The sequence below is a fragment of the Achroia grisella genome, unplaced genomic scaffold (assembly GCF_030625045.1).
Source record: "Achroia grisella isolate CSIRO2021 unplaced genomic scaffold, CSIRO_AGI_Agris_v1 utg853, whole genome shotgun sequence".
NCBI lineage: Eukaryota > Metazoa > Arthropoda > Insecta > Lepidoptera > Pyralidae > Achroia > Achroia grisella.
Window position 1 is genome coordinate 1682126 of NW_026713043.1, and position 21111 is coordinate 1703236.

Sequence of the window (21111 nt, forward strand, 5' to 3'; positions counted from 1 at the left end):
AACATAAACAGAAGTATTAAGGTAGAAAAGGCGGTCTTATCGCATTACCAATCTCTTCCAGAGAACCTTTGGAAGAATTCTTATTCTCTCCTCTAGGAGAGAATACAGAAAGTGTATAGTAATGTATGTACATATATTATTAGAGAGACCATATATTTGATCGGAATACAACGAGATCTTTATATAAAAAAATACATACCAAATATTTAGATATCTCGGGCACATCATAACCAGCTGCTATGGCTTCAAAGGATGCTGGTACAGCAGCAGTTAGGAGCAACCTCGGCTGGCCGGATGACTTGGCTTCACCTTCGAAGGCCAGACGCAGTTCTTTCAGGAGTGAAACATAGGCTGCTCGGTCGTCAGCTCCTCTGTAAGTAAATGTTTTATAGATTATAGATCAACTTCTTAGCATTCAATGGCATCACTATCCGGGTGCTGGGTATACTGAGTGGCAAAGAGGGAAATTCCGGGCAGTTCCTGGGACTGCGTGTAGGTTTAAGGAGGCCCTTTGTTCCCACCTCCACCGCTTTTATCATCGAAATTTATGTAGTAGCTGTTCCCGCGACTTCGTCCGTGTGGAATTTAACTTTATTTTTCTAAAATAAAAGTTACTCCTTATTGTATCACCTACGTGCCAAAAAAAGTCCCATCAAATTGGGTCCAGTCATTTCAGAGATTAGCCGGAACAAACAGACAGACAAAAATTAAAAAAAAATGTTTTTTACCGTATTTATAATAATATGCATGTAGTAAAAAACGGATATTTCTATATTACCAACAGACACTACAATTTTATTTATATGTATAGATTAATTCTATTTTACGAGTCAAAAAACGGTTTTGTTAAATGTCTATGTGTATTTATTTACACTAGAGGTCGAAATTCGGCCTAAATGATTCAGTTCAGTAATACTATAGACAAATAACATTAAGAATAGGACAATATTAATCTATTTTCAAGACCTCTGTGGTAAAATTGGCATTAACAATAAACAAAAGAGTATATATGTGAATGTGTATTAAATACATAATAATGTGATAACATTCTACACTCATTCTATAAAAATTAGAAATGCGCGAAATTTCGTAGTCTTCCATCGTACCGTAAGGCTTTTTAGCACAAATCTTTAAATAAACGAAATACATTCAAGAATTGCCGAGTATTTTATTGTACTCCTTACCTGGGGTACTCCCAATCCACGTCGAGACCGTTAAATTGGTAGTCCCTGAGGAACTCGATGGCTTCATAAACGAACTGATTCATTCTGAACACGTTGGAGGTAAGCTCCTTGAAAGGCGTGGAGCCAAACGCCCATCCGCCGATAGCTAGCAGGATCTGCAAATATAAAGAATTGTAAATCTTTGTAACATATAATATACATATATGTTGATCTTAATATAATATATAAAAAATTCGTGACACATTATTTGTCCGCGATGGAATCCTAAACCGATATTGATGAAATTTTATATGTATACTCGGCAGGTCTGAGAATAGGTTGTCATCTATTTTTCATACTCCTAAACGAAAAGGGTGGTTTACCACAAAAACATTTTTTTTTGTTTGACATAACTGACTGCATTTTACTTTATTCACATTCATAAAGAAATACATACAGCTGTAAATTTTCACCCTTCTATCATGAACCCCTATTTTTTTAAAAGCGATATTGGTTTATATGGTAATACTAGCTTTTGTCCGCTTTGCTCGCGTAGTAGTAAATATTATTATTAATTAGGTGTAGTTTTTGCGGCTTTACTTTTGTTTAGGGTATGTAAAAAATTAGGGCCTACAAAATCTAAGAAGATTTATATAAACTTTCATCCCCTATTTTATCCCCTTGGGGGTAGAATTAATCAAAATCCTTTCTTAGCGGATGCCTATGTCATAACATCTACCTGCATGCCAAATTTCAGCCCGATCTGTCCAGTGGTTTGGGCTGTGCGTTGATAGTTCACTATGTCAGTTACCTTTGAGTTATATATATTTATATAACGTTTGCCGGGTCAGATAGTATATATTACAAATATGAGATATAGAAATAATATTTATTCAAATAAATTAATATAAGCACTTCTGAACATACTTTTTTTTATTCTACCATTCATTGGGATATACACTTTATTACACTTTTAGATTCAGTAATAATACTGATAGTCTGCGAGCCAGAGGCTTTTTTATTAACAGTTCGAAAACTTCTAAGATGATTAAGAAAGTTGTATTGTGAAGCCTAGTGAAAATCAGCTGCGGTTCCGAGGGTGGGTTGAGGAGTTCGCTGAAATAAGTAAAACAGAAGTACCCACGCAATCAACTTTGTATTAAAGTCTACTTATGGGACTCGTAGGTACATTGAAATATCGTTGTCTGTCTGTTTATACCATTACAAATTGAATTTGAGTTTTATTAATTTATTTTTATATGTAAATAGCCAGAAAACGGTTATGTGTTACGTAAATTTCAATGTATTATAAGGAAAATATAATTATAATAACAATAATCTCAGGACAATTCACACAGCGCCATCTAGTCCCAAGTTAAGCTACTTAAAGCTTGTGTTGTGGGTACTAGATAACTGAAAAATATATAGATATTTTTTTCGTATACTCATACTCATGAATACAAATGTTTGCGCCGTGCGAGGAATCGAACCCGCGACCTTCGGAAGTAAGGCGGTGTGATAACCGCTAGACCACCGAGACCGTCAAAATTTACTTATCTGAATCTGATGATGATGATAAAGCTTATTTGGTACTCTCCATATTTCGACTAGGTTCCACTAGCCGCAGTTGCTAGTCACATCGTAGATCTGTTCTAACCTACTTATTACCAATCTAGCTTTCTTAATCATTCCCTCACTGCTGAGGATCGACTCTATTTTCATCTTGTCGACCAGCTGTCCCCATCGGTTGTCGCAGACGCCTGATGTATAGCGGCGCTGACAGTTATATTCAGCTGACTGGATATCTGGTCTGACCAGATATCCAGATATAGAATGGGACTTCTGTCTCCAGCTCTTTTACCCTCTATCTTCCCTGTTACACGTCATCTATTAACGAAATCTATTTCCTTAATATCCCTTTTGGGGGAAAGGGGATTGTTAGTAATGTGGACTAATGACCCATTACTAGCAATGCACCATGTCAGGTTGACCTCCAAGCGGTTCCCCCTGGAAACCATCGTGATAATTCTTGGTGAATTTGTCACGATGGGCTAACTGACCTGACCTCATGTTCATCTTATTATCCTCTACTGGTGCCCCGTTAGCGTAAACCATTAGCGCAGGCGGGTGTACCATTCCATAAAATTTATCATCCATAAAAAAAAATATCCCGATTTAGAATTAGCGATGTATTTTTTAAGCCTTTTAGTGGTTTTCTATACGAGATCGTGACTTATCTGGTAGAGCCTTAATTTTCAATTTTATTTTATTATATTGACAAAATAGAACCGGTGAAGTGTGAGTCGAGCTCGCGGAGGGTATAACGACACTTTTTCTTGACGGCCTCGGTGGTCTAGCGGTTGAGCACACGGCTTTACTTCTGATGATCGCGGGTTCGATTTCTTGCACGGTGCAAATATTTGTATTTATGAGTATGATTGTTTGTATCGGTCTAAGTATTTTCTATGTATATTATGTATTTTTTTATTTTTTTATTGGATTGTTTGAACTATTGTCAGATGTGTAGCACCTGTAGCACTGCGACCTACATAGATCTATTGTGCTCGCCCTTTTCAGAGTTCGCTACCTAGACCCGTCAGGGACAAGAATTGAAGGATATTCTTAGGAGCGATCGTTTTTATTTCCTCGGGAAAGAGTGTAAACTTTCCAAAGGAGATATTTCGTTTATGCATGAGTGGGCTACAACCACATAGGATGTGAAGCGGCGTTTCCTCTTCAGTTTGACAGAATCTGCAGATACTTGTCGTGCGTAGGCCTAGTTTAGCCATATGCTTGTTTAATTTGCAGTGTCCTGTGAGGGCCCTAGTCATCATGCATATGTTGTTTTTACTCAATAGCAGTAGTCTATTGGAGTATTTGTCCGAGAAGCCCGATATTAGGTCTTATTAGGCTATTATGTATGTACCTATTTACAAAATATAAGTATTTGTATAAGTTTGTAGTACCCATATTCTATATATATATATATATTATGTATGTATTTACAAAAATATATCTAAGTATTTATATCAGTTGTTCAGTACTCATAACAGAAGCTCTGCTTACCGTGGGACTAGATGGCGCTATGATAATTGTCCAGGGTTATTTATTTATAAAAAAAATGGTAATTACCTTCAAATTCGGGTTTTTTTCTCTCAAAGCCACAACTTTATCGTACATATCGGCATCCTTTTCGTCGCTTTCGGTCAGTTTGTGGTCTTTGAGTGTTGCGAATGCGTAGATCACGTGGGTACATAGAGTTGGGTCCACGTTTTCTGGTGTGAACCGACCGGCGCTGGGTCTCTTCGAAGACCACGACGTCAAGTAGCAAAGGACTTGAGGCTCGCGCTCTGGAAAATGCAAATATACATTTATAATAATAATAAATTGATCAGGATCAGCTCAGGATTTGTCTCCTTTGTTATTGTTTTTCATAATTTTATACATAATTGTGTATTTTTTGTGAGAGGAACAATAAAGAGTTTCATTCATTCCACCACCTCGGTGGTCTAGCGGTCTAGCACTTCGCTTTACGACCGATGGTCGCGGGTTCGATTACTCGCACGACACAAACATTTGTATTCATGAGTATGATTGTTTGTATCAGTCTGGATGTTTTATATGTATAATATGTATGTATTTACGAAAAAAAAATCTATGTACTTGTATCAGTTATCTAGTACCCATAAGACAAGCTTTAGATAGCTTAACTTGGAACTAGATGGCGCTGTGTGAATTGTCCTGAGATTATTATTATTATTATCTTAAACTTTCTTAAAATACGTATTTAATAAGTTTAATAATGTAAAAAAAAAATCTACGAAGTCTGAATAAAATTAGAAAGTAATTTTTCCTATGAAATATCAATTCGTGAAATTAGAAACCATAAATCATCCAATCAAATCACATTTAGTATTGTATAAGATTCGATATTGAATATCGGAATCGAATATTTTAATTTAAAACACGTCACTCAAAAATATGATTGTTCAATATCCAATATTTCCATACCTCTGACAATTGAGTGATTAATCACTAAGTAGACAGAGTAAAATATTGTAAATCATCTGTTAGAACTCAAAACTCAACTTAAAACTTTGTCACACCAATAAAAAACTTCTAAAAGTTCCCCGTGGAGATCTTACGAAAATCTTTCCCACACTGTTTAACATTGAAAACATGTTATTTATTACCAAGGCATTACTTGAGAGCGCATAAAACTCGGAAGGACCTACTTGTTAAGATTGTCGCGGGATGCTGCGTCATAAACTTGATGGCATTAAATCACAAACCCCATTTACCGAACCTGACCAATCTGCAAGAGCTCTCAGGCCCATTTTCGTGTCTGCAATTTATAGGCAGGTGGGAACCCGCGACATATCCGCGAGGGCTCTGATGTAACTGGTGGTGGAAAGGCTTCAACGTAAAAGCACTCCATGTTTCAAACTTTTAGCAACTATGTCGCGAATTGTCGACTTTAGGAAGCCATTCTTGGCAGCTGGGAAGAACAGAGTACCTAAAAGTGACCCTTGTGATACTCCGTTCGAGATTTGTAGCTTTTAGTGCCGTATACACAGATATTGTAAGAACGTATTAGAAAGGACGTTAAATGGTTATGTCTATCGTCAATATTGGAAATAACATAAAACATCTCAGAAGGAAACCTACAAATGTATCTATAACCTTGTTAAATATATTTTTTACTAATGAATATTGTCATCGCCATCTTTCGAAATTTAACACAATCACTAGTATTCATAAAGATTTACAAAATATAAGTAATTGGTCTCATAACTTTGGTATCTCAGTTAATCCAACAAAATGTCAAGCAATTATTGTGGGGAGTTCAAATCAGATAGCCAAAATTGACTTAAGTACTGTTGCACCTGTCATATTCGAAAATTCAGTTATTCCATTTAGTCAAAGCGTTAAAAATCTCGGTCTTTACATAGATACTACACTTAGTTGGAACTCACAGATTCTGCATATTAGTCGCACAGTTACATCATCTTTGCGTTTTCTAAACCGTTTTAGAAATTTTCTTCCTTTAAAAACTAAGATTACTCTTGTTCAGTCTCTCATTCTTCCTATAATTGATTATGCCGATGTGTGTTATCCTGATCTCAATGAAGATCTTCTCAATAAGTTAGACCGGCTCATGAATAAATCTATTCGCTTCATTTTCAACCTTCGTAAATATGATCACATCTCTTTGCACCGTTCTCAACTTAAATGGCTCCCTATACGTCAGCGTAGGCAAAAGCGGTTACTTTGCACTCTTTTCTCAATTCTTTTTGATCCTGCTTCCCCGGAATATTTGAAATGCAAATTTCAATATCTCCGGGACTCTCATGACCGCCAACTACGTTCTAAAGACTCTCTTTTACTTCAAACTCCTCTTTATAAAACTAATTTTGTATCTTACTCTTTTGGTCTACAATCTTCACGGCTCTGGAACTCACTCCCTGAACGCATTCAAACTATCTCCAATAAGTATACTTTTAAAAAAAATGTTCATGCTCATCTTCTAAGTTTATTGTCATAGAACAAGTAATGTATTCATCATATTGAATGTATGTATATATATTATGTATTGTATGTATGTTGTGTATATATGTTATAATATTCGTGTGTATTCTATTCTTGTTTAGTTGTAGTTTAGTCTAATGTTTGTATATACGTTATTTATATAATTAATGTTAAGCCACCATCAAGTATTTCTGCACTTCCTGAAGGTTGACTGGTAGAGAATGCCTATAGCATTAAGTCCGCCGTTTGTACCATAATTTATTGGTCAATAAAGTTTAAATAAATAAATAAATAAATCACTCATACCTACACACACATTCCTTTGTCCCTTCCCGCGTCATTGTCTTTTCGAAATATTGTAATATATTTCATTTCAAACGCCGCAACACCTCTCGGCCCTTCAATTACTACATTTTCAGTACATAGGTACATAGTACTATGATAACTTATCATAATCAGAAATTGCACTTAAACTTAATAATGTAAAGTAATAATAAAATTATTTAAAAGAGCAACACGCAAGTTTCTTGCTCGTTCTTCTTGTGATGAGACAGCTTTCCGAATGAGCGGTAGATTAAAAAATGTAATGACAAAAGTGCTTCAATGTAAGTTTATTTGAATAAATGATTTCTATTCTATTCTATTCTATTCTATTCTACACTTGTACGCTATGGCATTTGTCCATAAACAGTAGCATTAGAAGAATATCTAAATCAGAATATCTAAATATATAATTTAGATATCTTTCTCTAAACCGCACAAGTCATTATAATAACTTGTGTATTGTAGTATAACCCTAGAGACATCAGAATAGACCGTTAGTTCAAATACATACAAAGGCTACGTTAAAAATATTTTATGCTTTTATTTTCTAAATACATATTTGATAGTTTCGTTGTGAGCAATAAATTAATAAAACAAATGGGAAAATGGTCAATAAATTTAAACATATTGAGAGATATTGAATGCAGTACGTAATCCCTAAAATTTAATATGACTAGTATTTGAAACAATATATACTGCTGTATCCGATATTTTATCTATTTGGTTAACTTTTAAACTTTTATAGATTATGTATTATTCTGATGTATAAGCTACTGTAAAGTAAAGTTTCATCAAAATTCATTCAATAGTTTTTGCATGAAAGATAACCACTTTCGCGTTTATAATTTTAGTACGTATATTATCTGTGATGTGATATTAGTAAGAAGATTCTAGTTGATATTAGTTTTTCAGTTATTATTATGTTATATATATATATTTATATATAATGATTTTTTTACGTTGTTGTTCTTGTTAACATTTATGTACAAGCTTCTACTTCCACCACTCCACAGTACCTTTCAGTTGACTGGAAGAAAACCGTCATTTGGGATAAATCCGTCATTTAATTATTCAATTTATCTCTTAAAATCATCGTATCGATTCTGTTTAAATGTTTTTACTGTACAATAAACAATACAAATAAAACAAACTCAATCGAAATACTAACTGTTCTTATCAAGAAGTGCAGCAGCGTTATTATTCCTGATGATGACGTTCTTGGTAGGTTTCTTCACTTTGCTAAGCACGTCCGAAAGGCTGATCTTGATCGGTTGAGGTTTCTCGGTGACTTCAATGACTGCGCTGGATGCTACTTCGGACCAGTCCACGTCCTTTGCGTCTTTGCCTCGTGAAATGCCGCGGAGTTCCTCTCTGTGTGTCATTACATTATAATTATTAATATTGTATTACTCAATACAAGACTCAATGCTCCGTTTCCCTAAGCTTGCCTAGAAAAGATTACTTTCAGTAATAAGGCCGCCTTATTGTAATAATACATGTGTCCTTTGATATATTTTTTGTGCTTTTTCTTTACTGTGTGTTGCAAATAAAGTATATTCTATCTATCTACAAACACTTTTGAATAGTCATATTTTTTATTCTACCACTTATTCGGAACGCAAATTCAACACAAGAAGAATGATCAATAAACTTGTGTGTTGCTCTTTTAAATAGATGTTATTTAAAATAAATAATTACACAATAACAAGTAAGAGGCATGCGATAATTAACATAGAAACTGCTACACACTCATGCTTAAGTTAGATAATTAGTCCACAGATAATATTGTCAGTGCTATGAATTTTTTTTTCTACAAAAATAATATCGTTTACCAACTCTTCAACCTATGTCTAACGTTCTACATTAAATGAAAAGCCGTACGTGAACAACTATTGCCATGCACGCTCGTCATTCAAGTACTCGTTTAGTAAGTGAGATATAGACTTTGCTCAGTAAATATGATTTTGAATTTAGTTTGGGGTAATTACAGTATATCCTTTGGTATCTTATTGTACATTTTTACACCCGTTCCCATAAAAGAGCAATTGACTTTTTCTAAACGATACTGAAACAGCAAGTTTGTCTTTAAATTTTACTCTTGGACCCATTTGTAAATTAAATATATTCCGCTTTAGTCACAAATGTCACTTTTTTTAAACAATACTTACCGCATAGCTCCAATGAGTGGGTACTTCACATCACCTCCACAGACGCTGCCGCTGAAGTCGTCCATGTCTACCGTCCACACCATGGCTCCACCGAATCCATTGTCCTTGACCCATCTGCAAACATACAAGCAATATCATCGATTAAATAGAATAATGACATTTTTCGAAATTAGAAGCTAGAATTGCCTCCTTTTATGTAAGTCAATTAAATTAACCACGCCGTCTTACTTTACTTTTAAAATGATATATAATATTTCTTTGTAAATTTTTGTTAAAACTTCAAAATCAGAAATTCACTTTTCGAACATTCACAATATTATATACGTAAAGAACTTACCTCATTTTATTCCTAATAGATTTTTCGTCGTCGAAACCAACCCACTTGTCTTGTAAAAAACTTTCAAACATTTTGAATCGCAAACCTTGTACAAGCATTTTTTCATTAATTTTTAACACAAATATATATATATAAATATTAATATAATTATATATATATACGAGAAGTAATTGTAAAATCAGATGAAGTCGAGGAATATATTTATATTTGATATATTTTTTTAATACTTCATATGTATACAGGCAGTAAATATTATTGACTAGCTGTGTCCGCGACTTCGTTTGCGGAAGCCCTCAAATATCAATAACTTTCCTCGTTTTTGTAACATTTTTCACTGTTGTTTCGCTTCTATTGGTTGTAGCGTAATGTTATATATCTTAAAACCTTCCTCGACAAATGGACTATCTGACATAAAAATAATGTTTCAGTTTCAATTACAACAAGTAGTTTCTAAGATTAGGGTATTCAAACAAACAAACTCTTCAGCTTCTCAAAAGACAGATGTCTCCCAAATTTTTATACAAATTAGCTGCTAACAAAATTATATATTGAATAAAAAATTAAATAAAATATCGTTAATTTATAAACGTTAAACAAACTGACATATACAATATTTATTTATTCCATTAAATTAATAATTCATACATATAAAAAATATAGAACTTTATAGAAGTCAGCTATCAGCTTATTTGCCATTCAAACTGTAAAAACAAATATGATTAAATTATTAATGTTAAACAAACTGAATTATATAGCTGTATTTTAGTCAAATATATAATAATTTATCATCATCATCATCATCGCAGCCCGGAAGACGTCCACTGCTGGACATAGGCCTCCCCCAAAGATCTCCACGACGATCGGTCCTGCGCTGCTCGCAATAATAATTTATACACATAAAATATGATAAATTAAATACTAATATATAAAGAACTGCATCCGCTCCGCCTATATCGATTTTCATATTTTCTTTTGCACTTGGTAGATTATTTTAAAAATTGTAAAATAAAAACAATGTTTGCGGTGCAGTTATTGGTGTAAAATATTTTTTTATAACTACGTAGATACAAACAAGGATAACATAAAAATAATTTACGACGAATAATTGGATGGTTTTTGATATTAAAAATTTTATTATACATCCCGTGTAAAAAAATATATTGCGTCAAAAATGTTTTATTACATAAATAAAAAAAACCTTCTGTCAAAGTGCATCAAGCTATCGACAAAAATGTATATTATAAATAGTAACTCTGTTGTCTGTCTATATTCTGTCAACTGTCACTCGGTGAACTATTATGAAATTTGGTACCCATATAGTCTAGACGCCAGGACATATATTTTTATGCGAAAAAAACAGAGAGAAAAGTAATGCAAGGTTATCTTTATGCGGTTGAATACACACTTATTACAATAATGGCTTACGTAAAAAATTAGATATTTTGGAAAGTCTACTTTATAATTGTGTCATTAAGTCTATTTTCAAAAATTTTTAATTTCTGAATTACACCAGTATTGTACTAGATATGCGACTTATTAACGCTCATATGTCATAAATAAACATATATGTCATTTGTATAAGCATTTTGTTGCGCGCGCAACTGATTATTGTCAATCCGTTGTCTCCTTATGAATTTAAATGAATAAACGTTTGCTCTGCAATTTTATTTTATAAATACATAAATATAATCCTGGTATAGCCTATAACTGATGACCCTGCTCTTGGACAAGAGCGTAAGAACATATTATTAATATTTTTGAAGAATAAAACAACATATAATATTAAAAATGTTGTCAATACATATGAACAACATTTCCTGGAAGAAACAACATCGTTCCAAGCTATTCAGGTTCGGAATTCGCGTTTCTCCATTCTCAGTAGAGTCAGAGATATGGTTCGCGCAAGTAGAGGGATAGTTATATATATATCTATTATTTTGATTTAACAAAATTTTATTATGTTATTGGCCAACTGGACTACCAATTTTCAAAAGAATTTAAAGAAATGTTTAAACTGTTTATTAAATATAAATAAATATGACATTTAAATTTGTAAATATCACATTGTCACCATTCAAGGGGTAAAATAAAATAGCAGATAAAAGTTTTTATGGAAATTCGTCATATTTGACCTAGAACGATGACTTTTTTCTTAACTTTTTTGGGTCAGTTTATTTAATAAATACCTTACTAATATTATGAAAGTGAAAATGACTCTGTCTGTCTGTCTTAAAAGCCAAAACTTCTGAACTGATTTAAATGAAATTTAAACACACATAGGACATAGGTTACTTTTTAATGCTAAAAAGGGTTATAAGAGACTGAAAGATGAATTTTTTTAAAGTTTAAGCTTCAATCTTATTTTTTTGCGTAACAACATATAATTAACGTTGTAAGGGTCAAAAGGGGAGTTAAAATGTTGTATGCATGTATTGTCATTTTTTAAAGCGCGAAACCCATTTTTTAGGCTGTTGAGAAAATATCAGTACCTACCGCCACAGGACTCAGCCATAAATGGTTACAGTATAGCGACATCTTATCATTGGTACATGATGACACTAATATAAGTAGCATTAAAAAAAACAAGAAAAAGGGTTATAAGGGGTTGAAAGGGGAGATGTAATGTATGTATGGTATGTATGGAAGTATCTTCATTTTAAAGATAGTAGTTTGAAACTTAGTTTTTGGCTGTTGATTGAATTGTATGGAATGATCCGAAATTTCATTTTTGAAGCTAGAACGATGAAACTTTTTTATTGGGTTAGATTATTAATATATATTTTTATTATTTGCTCAAGGTCACTATTTTACGCGGACGGAGTAAGTCCTTCTAGTGAAGAAATTTGCAAAAATGCCAAAATTTTGCACTTTAGAAAACATAAAATTCCAGCATAAAATAGAGGTATGCGTATTTGCATTTATTCGCTTTACAATTATCCCGCTCATAAAGTCATAATTGTATTTACGTAAATTTTAAAAAAAGATTTACAAAAAAATGTTTAACGCAAATATACTTAAATACTTGTTCCTATATCTTACAATCTAGGACTATTGTGTAATTCTAATTACTTACTTCTTCTACGAAACTTTTAGCTGATAGTTTATGTGTGATTATTGTTACATACTTTTCCCCAGCAAAACTTCACAATGCGTAAAGTGTAGTTTAGTTCTTCTTTATTACAATAGCATTTTTCATACCTGATGTTGGGTAATTTTAAATACAGCTGTATTTACAAGAAGAAAAAAATAAGAATATGTTCATGTAATTAAAATTAAGTAAAAAATAAACTATTTTTAGCTAATTGTATAAGCTGACGTCGTCACCAATGATGGATGATAGGAGGAGCAGGAGATCAGATGCATTTGCCAGGAATAGTAATAATAAATGATACATGACAATGACAATGATTACATGACATTTACCATAAATTGATAGAAGTGTATATAAAAACAATTAAAAAGAAACTTCTACAAATATATATATACAATTGCCAGTGAATCTTAAATAGGTCTAACAGGAATTCAAACGATGGTTTCGGATGGACCGACGTGGAACTAAATGTACCTTATATTGCGAGCAATAATATTCAATATTAATTCTGGTCATAATAGGTACACATACAATATATGGTTACGTTACTTTGTTATATTACTAGCTGTGTTTAAATTTCAATAAAAAATATATCCTGTGTTATTCAGATGCATAAACTATATTAGTGTAAAGTTTCGTAAAAATCTATTCAGTAGTTTTTGCGTGAAAGAGCAACAAAGATCCATACTTACAAACTTTACGTTTAGAATATTATATTAAGATTAAGATTTCTGAAAACTATTTTAATCATCATAATTTCAACTTTTGTCTATCCACAGTTGGATATAGGCCTGTCCCAATTTGGCTTTGGTATATAGCGGTTAAGCACACCGATTTACTTCCAGTGGTCGGGACGAAATGGACGGTGCAGATATTTGTATTCATGAAAATTGTTTGTGTAATGGGAGTTTTCTATGTATATTCAAATTTGATATTTTACTTCAAAATTGGATAACTTCTTCAAAAAAATTCAAGTCCGATTTATATCCAAAACCCGTCCTAATGGTTTTTTAGTAAAGGGATCAATAAAACTCTACCAAATGTCAAAAGTGCATGAAGAGCAATGGACCATATTATGATTAAATAAATATATTATAAAAAAATCAACTGAAATTGGCGTTTTGTTAATTTACTCCCTTACAAACATATGTTACCTAATATATTTACTACATAGTAAAATTAAAGAGATTTCGGCAGATCCTCAATGTCCGGGGAAATTCCAAATAAAATACGCATTCGCTGATGAGACACCAAATAAAAAATAGAAGGGGAAGACTTATGAGAAAAAAGAGCTGCACACAGCGAGCCTTCTGAAATCAAGCATTAGTATGATGCACCGCCGATTCTAAAATATATACAAAACTTGATGAATCTATATAAAGATAAAAACATACCAAATATCAGACGTTTTAATGAACTTAAGTACTAAATCTAAGACTAAACTGAATTATCCGATTAGTTGAGGATAATGAACATTAATAAAAATAATAAAAATATCACTATTTTGAACATTTTTTGATTAGTTGATTATAGGCAATAAACATTTCTTTAAAAATAATAATAAATTAATAATAACCCTGTTTGTTTTCATATTCTCTAAATAATTTTCGCCTCTATATTTATTCTTTTGACTTACATGCACGCACATAATAGACTATTTACTGTAAGAAGATGTATTACATGGTACAAATTAAATATTCAGTTACTTTCCGCATTATAAAAGCTATTTTTATAAATACACTAACTAAACTAAAATAAATGGCTTAGAAATACTAATATATAAAAAATTATATTTCGTTAAATAACAACGCCTAATTATACTTGCATTTTCATATTTTTGAAATATAGGAGAGTATAAAGACGTAAGTAGAGTTAAATTTGTTCATATATTTCAAAATACATAACAATAAAAAATAATTGTAGTTGCGGTGCAAATGTTCTTTGTGTTTCGTGGAATACAGAATACCGTTTTTTTTTAGATTATCTGGAAGTACATGAAGCTGTTCCTAAATTAAATGACATAATAGTTGAAGGCAACTGTGACCTACGATTTTCTCTATGAAACTTATTTCTAGAACTCATACAAAAAATATAGGACAGTTTTTTTAAGCTCCTGAAAAATTGGTGAAAATCATTACAAAACCAACAATTACGTTACTTCGTCTGCGAATTAAAATCAATAAAATTAACTAAACTAAAATAAAATAGCTTAAGCTACTCCTTATAACATTAGCTGTCTGCGAGTGAATGTCCTGTCAAAATGAGTCAGAACAGATAAACAATTAAAAAAAAACATTAAGTGCAGTACATGCTTTTTCATAAATATATTTTTATACCATATATTTCATATGCATTTAATGCAAAGCTGTTAATTTAATATTACAAACAGACACTTGAATTCAATTTATTTGTATAGATAGCACGAGGCGGCCGAATTACTTACTGTCTGTTGTTGATCCTTCACATAATATTTTCAAATTAAAATTACCTCGTAATAAGCTAGGAAGCCACCCTCCTTTGTGTATTCACCGGCTTTCCCTCCCCCGCTCGCCGGGGAATTCACTTTGAAGTTGTTGGGATTAGACAGGGTGAAGGTACGGCCGTATGTTGGCATGCCTGGAATAAATCAGTTTCTATTACTACCTTTATCTTATTATTTAGTATTTCTGTGATATATATGTTGAGAAATTCTTTATTCACCAATTCATATTATATCCCTAAAGAATTCACCAGCGTCATCTAGTCCCAAGTTAAGCAGACCTTGTGTTATGATACTAGCTGAGCAGTTTCACTCGCGTTAAATTTCAATAAAAAATATAGCCTATGTGTTATTCTGATGCATAAGCTATATTACTGTAAAGTTTCATCAAAATCCGTTCAGTAGTTTTTGCCTGACAGAGTAACAAACATCCATCCATACTCACAAACTTTCACGTTTATATTGACAAATTATTAACAAGCCCATAACAATTCATACAGCGCCATCTAGTACCAAGCTAAGCAGAGCTTGTGTTATGGTAATGTATATAATTCGCAAAGATTCTAACTAAATTTCGTAATCACACTACCCGCCAGAAACAAAAATATCATTCTGATCATCCGAATGAATGGCGTTCTTTCACCGTGCGGTTTTTCAGAAACTTCTCGTCACGCACAATCACATCGTCCCTTCCAGCAATGATATTTCAGAACCGATACGATATTGAAACTTTTAAGGAAATAACTTATTCCTTTTTAAAAGGCCGGCAACGTACATGCAGTACTCGTAATGTTACGGGTTATCATGGGCGGCAATAATCATTTCCATCAGGTGAACCGTACCTATAAAAAAGACTGACCTCACTTCATCTTCCACTCATATGATAACGTTGCAGTCATACTCGTGAACGAAATCTGCTTTATTCAAATAAACTTAAATTTAAGCACTTGTGAATAGTCATATTTTCTATTCTACCACTCATTCGGAATGCAGATTCAGCACAAGAAGAATTTTGCAAGAAAATTGTGTGTTGCTCTTTGGAATGGGTGTTTTTTATATAAATAACTACACAATAACAAGTAAGAGGCATGCGATAACAACATAATAATAGTGCGACCGCATTATTTCATTGTTATTAAAAAAAAGTGACGTAATAACCTACCAATAATAAGTTTCTCTTTGGGAGCGCCAAGTTTCACCCACAAATGTGCAGCATGGTCGACGGAGAGTTGTTTTCTCCACTCGGAGTCCGAGGAGGGTGCGTACAGGGGTGCATTGTGGCCGGTCTCCCTCTCCCATTTGCCATGGAAATCGTAGGCCATGAGGTTGATAAAGTCCAGGTAACTAGGAAAAGAAAATATATTACAATATTAGATCCTCTGTCAAAGAAATAAGTATCTCTATCGCTAATCAGCTTGCTTTATAGGCTATGGATACACAGTGGATGTGTGGATAGTTATAAAATATATCTTTTTATATGTATTTATCTATAGTTATATAATTATATTTACATTTGCACACATTGTACGTCGTACTGATATTATGAACGCGAATTGCTGACGTCCCGATTCAATACAAACTTCTCTAGAGTTCCGGTATTTACTATATAAACAACACGATGTAATGTTATTTCTGAGGACAATGATTGTGAAACTTATGAACCAGTAATTAGTAATTTAATTGTCTTATTTATCACTGTTCAATCGAAACATACTGCTATATGATTAACTAGCTTTTGTCCGCGGTTTCGCTCGCGTTATTTTATCACCTTAGCGGTGGAATTTATCAAAATCCTTCACATCATAGTAGCTTTATGCATGCAAAGTTTCAGCCCGATCGGTTTAAAATTGGCAAAGTTTCATACAAACTTTCATCCCCTATTTTATCCCCTTGGGGGTAGATTTAATCAAAATCCTTTCTTAGCGGATGCCTACGTCATAACATCTACCTCCATGCCAAATTTCAGCCCGATCCGTCCAGTGGTTTGGGCTATGCGTTGATAGATCACACCATAACGGGGCGTTGCGCCACGATTTGACAGCTTCAAAACTTTTCCACATCATGTTATTGATGGGAACAGAACCTCACCCTATTACGCGCAAACATAAACTTCCCAACTAAAACTAAATTGCGTAAAAACTGCCTACACGCGTAATCCTTTGTTGTTTCGTGTGCAAGGAGAAATTATCGTTGCGTGAAAACACTTTCAACAATTCCACACATTGTATTATTACATTTTGACTCTACATATTGTGAACATAAAGTTCAATTTGTTAGAACAACTTTTGCGTAGTTCTCGCTGTAAAAAGGCAACTAAATAAGTACATAGAAGTGGGGAATTTTTGTGCTAAAACTATTTTGTTGAAACAATAAACGTAAGTGGCAGCATTAGGTCTTTTATTAGGTCGTGTGCGACATTTGCAGCTTTATTACTAGTGCTTATAACACTCTAAACCTATGATTTATCAAAATGACTTTTATTACATTCATAATGACATGAAATAATAACCCTAAATATCCTATAGCGTTGGTAAAACTGAAAACCTAAAAACCAGCGCTGGACTCCCATAAGTCCAGCAATAGCTGGACTTAGTTCACTGAGTTTGTGTATTGGTATCATTATTATTGGTAATAAATAGAATATATATATATATATATTTTGTATATCTCCGTAACTGACTAAATAAAATTTTTTTTATGTAAATACATAAATAATATACATAGAAAATACCCAGACCGATATAAGCCAACATACTCAAGAATACAAATGTTTGTACCGTGCGAGGAATCGAACCCGCTACCAGCAGAAGAAAAGCAGTGTCCTATAACGCTAAACTACCGAGGTCATCAAGAGAGGTAAAGTTAATATAGTCGAGATGTTTATATGTTTAATGCAAAATGGATTATTTAATTCTTAACTAATTATATCATTGACATAACTTAGTTGTACAAGTATAACCTAAAATTAAATAGCTTAAAAAATATAATACAATAACTAAATTATATTAGTAAAAGGGGTCCCTTTAGGCAATGTTTATATTATGATATATATTCTAAATATATATTAGAGTGACTGGAATAAAAGGCTTGAATATTAATGATAAAAATTTCGTAACATGGTCGTAAGACAACATTTCTGTCGCGCTAAATTTTTTATCGGGGTCAGTATTTAAATACAAATGGATCAGTACAATTGTAGGTTGAATTATTATGTCAGTCATATATGGAATCTATAGAAATATGAATTAGCTATTTATTTTTATGATGTATCTAGGAACAAGACTATAATCTTTATCTATACATACAAACGTGGAGTGTCTGTTTGTAATATTGAAATAACCGTTTTTTATTACATACATATGATTACAAATACGGTACATACCAAAATAAAATTTTTACAACTTTTGTCTATATGTCTGTCTTTTTGTTCCGGCTAATCTCTGAAATGGCTAGACCGATTTTGACGGGACGTTTTTCGGCAGGTAGCTGATGTAATAAGGAGTAACTTAGGCTACTTTTATTTTAGAAAAATTCCCTAATTGACTTTTTTGTTAAATTCCACGCGGACGAAGTCGCAAGTACAAGTAGTATATAATGAATATCCCTAATAATTATTACATCGACCCTTCCTTTAAAACCAACCTACTTTCGGACTGTTAATCTGATTCCGCGCATTTCTCAAAACTCTCAGATTTCAACCGCATTTATTCTATTTACATTTCATTACTTTCGCCAAAGATTCCTAAGATTCTTTGCGGTATTGCGGTTCGATTTCAACCTGATTTATCTACAACTACATAGTTGTCAATAAATACTTTGCGTATTATTGTCGTTGTGTAAGTGTCGTTATGGCGTGGTTTCAAATAATAATAATAATAAATAATCAATGACAATTTACACAGCGCCATCTAGTTTCTAGCTAAGCAGAGCGTGTGTTATGGGTACTGGTCGAAAGTATTAAGTACCCGGTACCCGGTTCCCGCAACTTCGTCCGCGTGGAATATAACTGTAATTTTATAAAATAATAGAAGCCTAATTTACTCCTTATTACACCAGATACCTGCTGTCAGAATTGGTCTAGCCATTTCAGACAAATATAGTAAAAACATATATTTTGGTGTATGTACCGTATTTATATTCATAAGCATATAGTAATAAAACTGTTATTTCAATATTATAAATAGACACTCCAATTTTATTTACATATATGTATACATTTTGACGGCCTCGATGGTTTAGCGGTTTATCACACCGCTATATGTGTTTACGATGGTCACAAGTTCGATTTCTCGAAAAATGTAAACATATAGATGCATGAGTATTTAGTACATTTTGTTTTGTTCTTTTAATATAAATAATAAAAATCCTGAACAACCAACAGCTCTGCTATTATTCATTATATTATATTAAACTAATAATTACTGCAAGAAATTAATTATATAAAAAAAACTACAAATATATAACAACAAAGACGGATCTAATGAAATAATTAACAAGACTTAATTAAGTTTACCAAAATGTGAATTCAGTGGATACAAACAATTATATATATATATAACAATAGACCTGATTCTGTATTAAAAGCCATTTGAACGCGTATAATCATATTCGACACGAACAAACAAGCTATTATATTTTATGATGACTTTATTATTCAATATACTGTAGTGAGAATTTTAGTTAGTTAGTACATATCGCTGTTGCTGTCTGTCCGTCATTATGTATGCTTAAATCTTTAAAACTACGCAACGGCTTTTGAAGCGGTTTTTTAATAGATAGATTGATTCAAGAGGAATGTTTATATATATATATATATACATGTATACTGGGGCGAAGCCCGGGCGAGCAGCTATTATACATATAATAAATAATCCTTACATAAATAAATCAATATTTACACATATGTACATGATATTTATAAATATAACTACATATGTATAGATACCAATACATACATAATATTTTTTAAATTGGAACCAGTAGTTCCTGAGATTAGCGCGATCAAACAAACAAACAAACTCTGCTGCTTTATAAAATTAGTATAGATACTGATTACGCTTGAAGAAATCCCCCTGAAACATTACTATCCATTACCAGTTTAATAGAAGAATTATCTCTAACATACCTGGCGACAGCTGGCACGTCATAACCACTCTTGATATTGTCAGGACCAACAGGTACAGCAGCTGTCAGCAGCAGGCGAGGTTTCTTCACTTCTTGAGCTTCAGCCTCGAAAGCCTCACGAAGTTCTACGAAAGAAAAATATTGTTGATAAAATACGGTTGTTTACAGTGAACAAGAAACTTGCTACCGTTTAATGGGTCCATAGTAACAGACGATCATTCTGTCTGTACGTTTATTACCTTTTCGTGAGTGAAGGGATCTTCAAGTAATTTAACAAGAAAATAGTCTATATTACAGGGCGCACATATGCTATAGTTTATATAAATAAAACAGACGCAGTCGCGGGTAATGAAGTAACTACAAATATTAAAAAGATCTGAACAACCGTGCGAAGACGGGGCGGTCCATTAGTATGATAAATACCTGCCCTAGATACTTCACACAGCGCCAAGCTAAGAAGAACTTGTGTTATGGCAAAGACTAGACTAGACAACTGATAGAAATACATTTTTTTTGCATATACATAATATACATAGAAAACACCCAGACCGATACAAACAATCATACACATGAATACATATGGGCCGTACGAGGAATTGAACCCGGGACCATCAAAAGCAAAGCGCTAAACCGCTAGACCACCGAGGTCTACAATATGTTATAAAATAATTAACAAATTGTTATAGATATTTTATTTTAATGAAATTTATAGCCTATATGTTGTTCTGATGTACAAGCTATATTACTGTAAAGTTTCATCAAAATCCCTCCAGTAGTTTTTGAGTGAAAGAGTAACAAACATCTATACATACTCACAAACTTTCGTGTTCATAATATTAAAAAGATATTAGGAATAAAAGTCCCTTTATGCCTTAATAATCAGGTATGAAAGCTAC

At 32.7% G+C, this 21111-nt stretch overlaps 1 protein-coding gene across 1 annotated transcript in view; it reads right to left on the reverse strand.

Moving 5' to 3' along the window:
* LOC131852553 (probable chitinase 10) overlaps positions 1-21111 on the reverse strand; it is a 134330-nt gene that overhangs the window by 16829 nt on the left and 96390 nt on the right. Inside the window, 9 exon segments of the mRNA XM_059203233.1 lie at positions 200-371; positions 1185-1339; positions 4296-4513; positions 8185-8387; positions 9185-9298; positions 9522-9581; positions 15036-15228; positions 16254-16435; positions 20217-20340. Coding sequence (XP_059059216.1) covers positions 200-371; positions 1185-1339; positions 4296-4513; positions 8185-8387; positions 9185-9298; positions 9522-9581; positions 15036-15228; positions 16254-16435; positions 20217-20340 — 1421 coding nt within the window.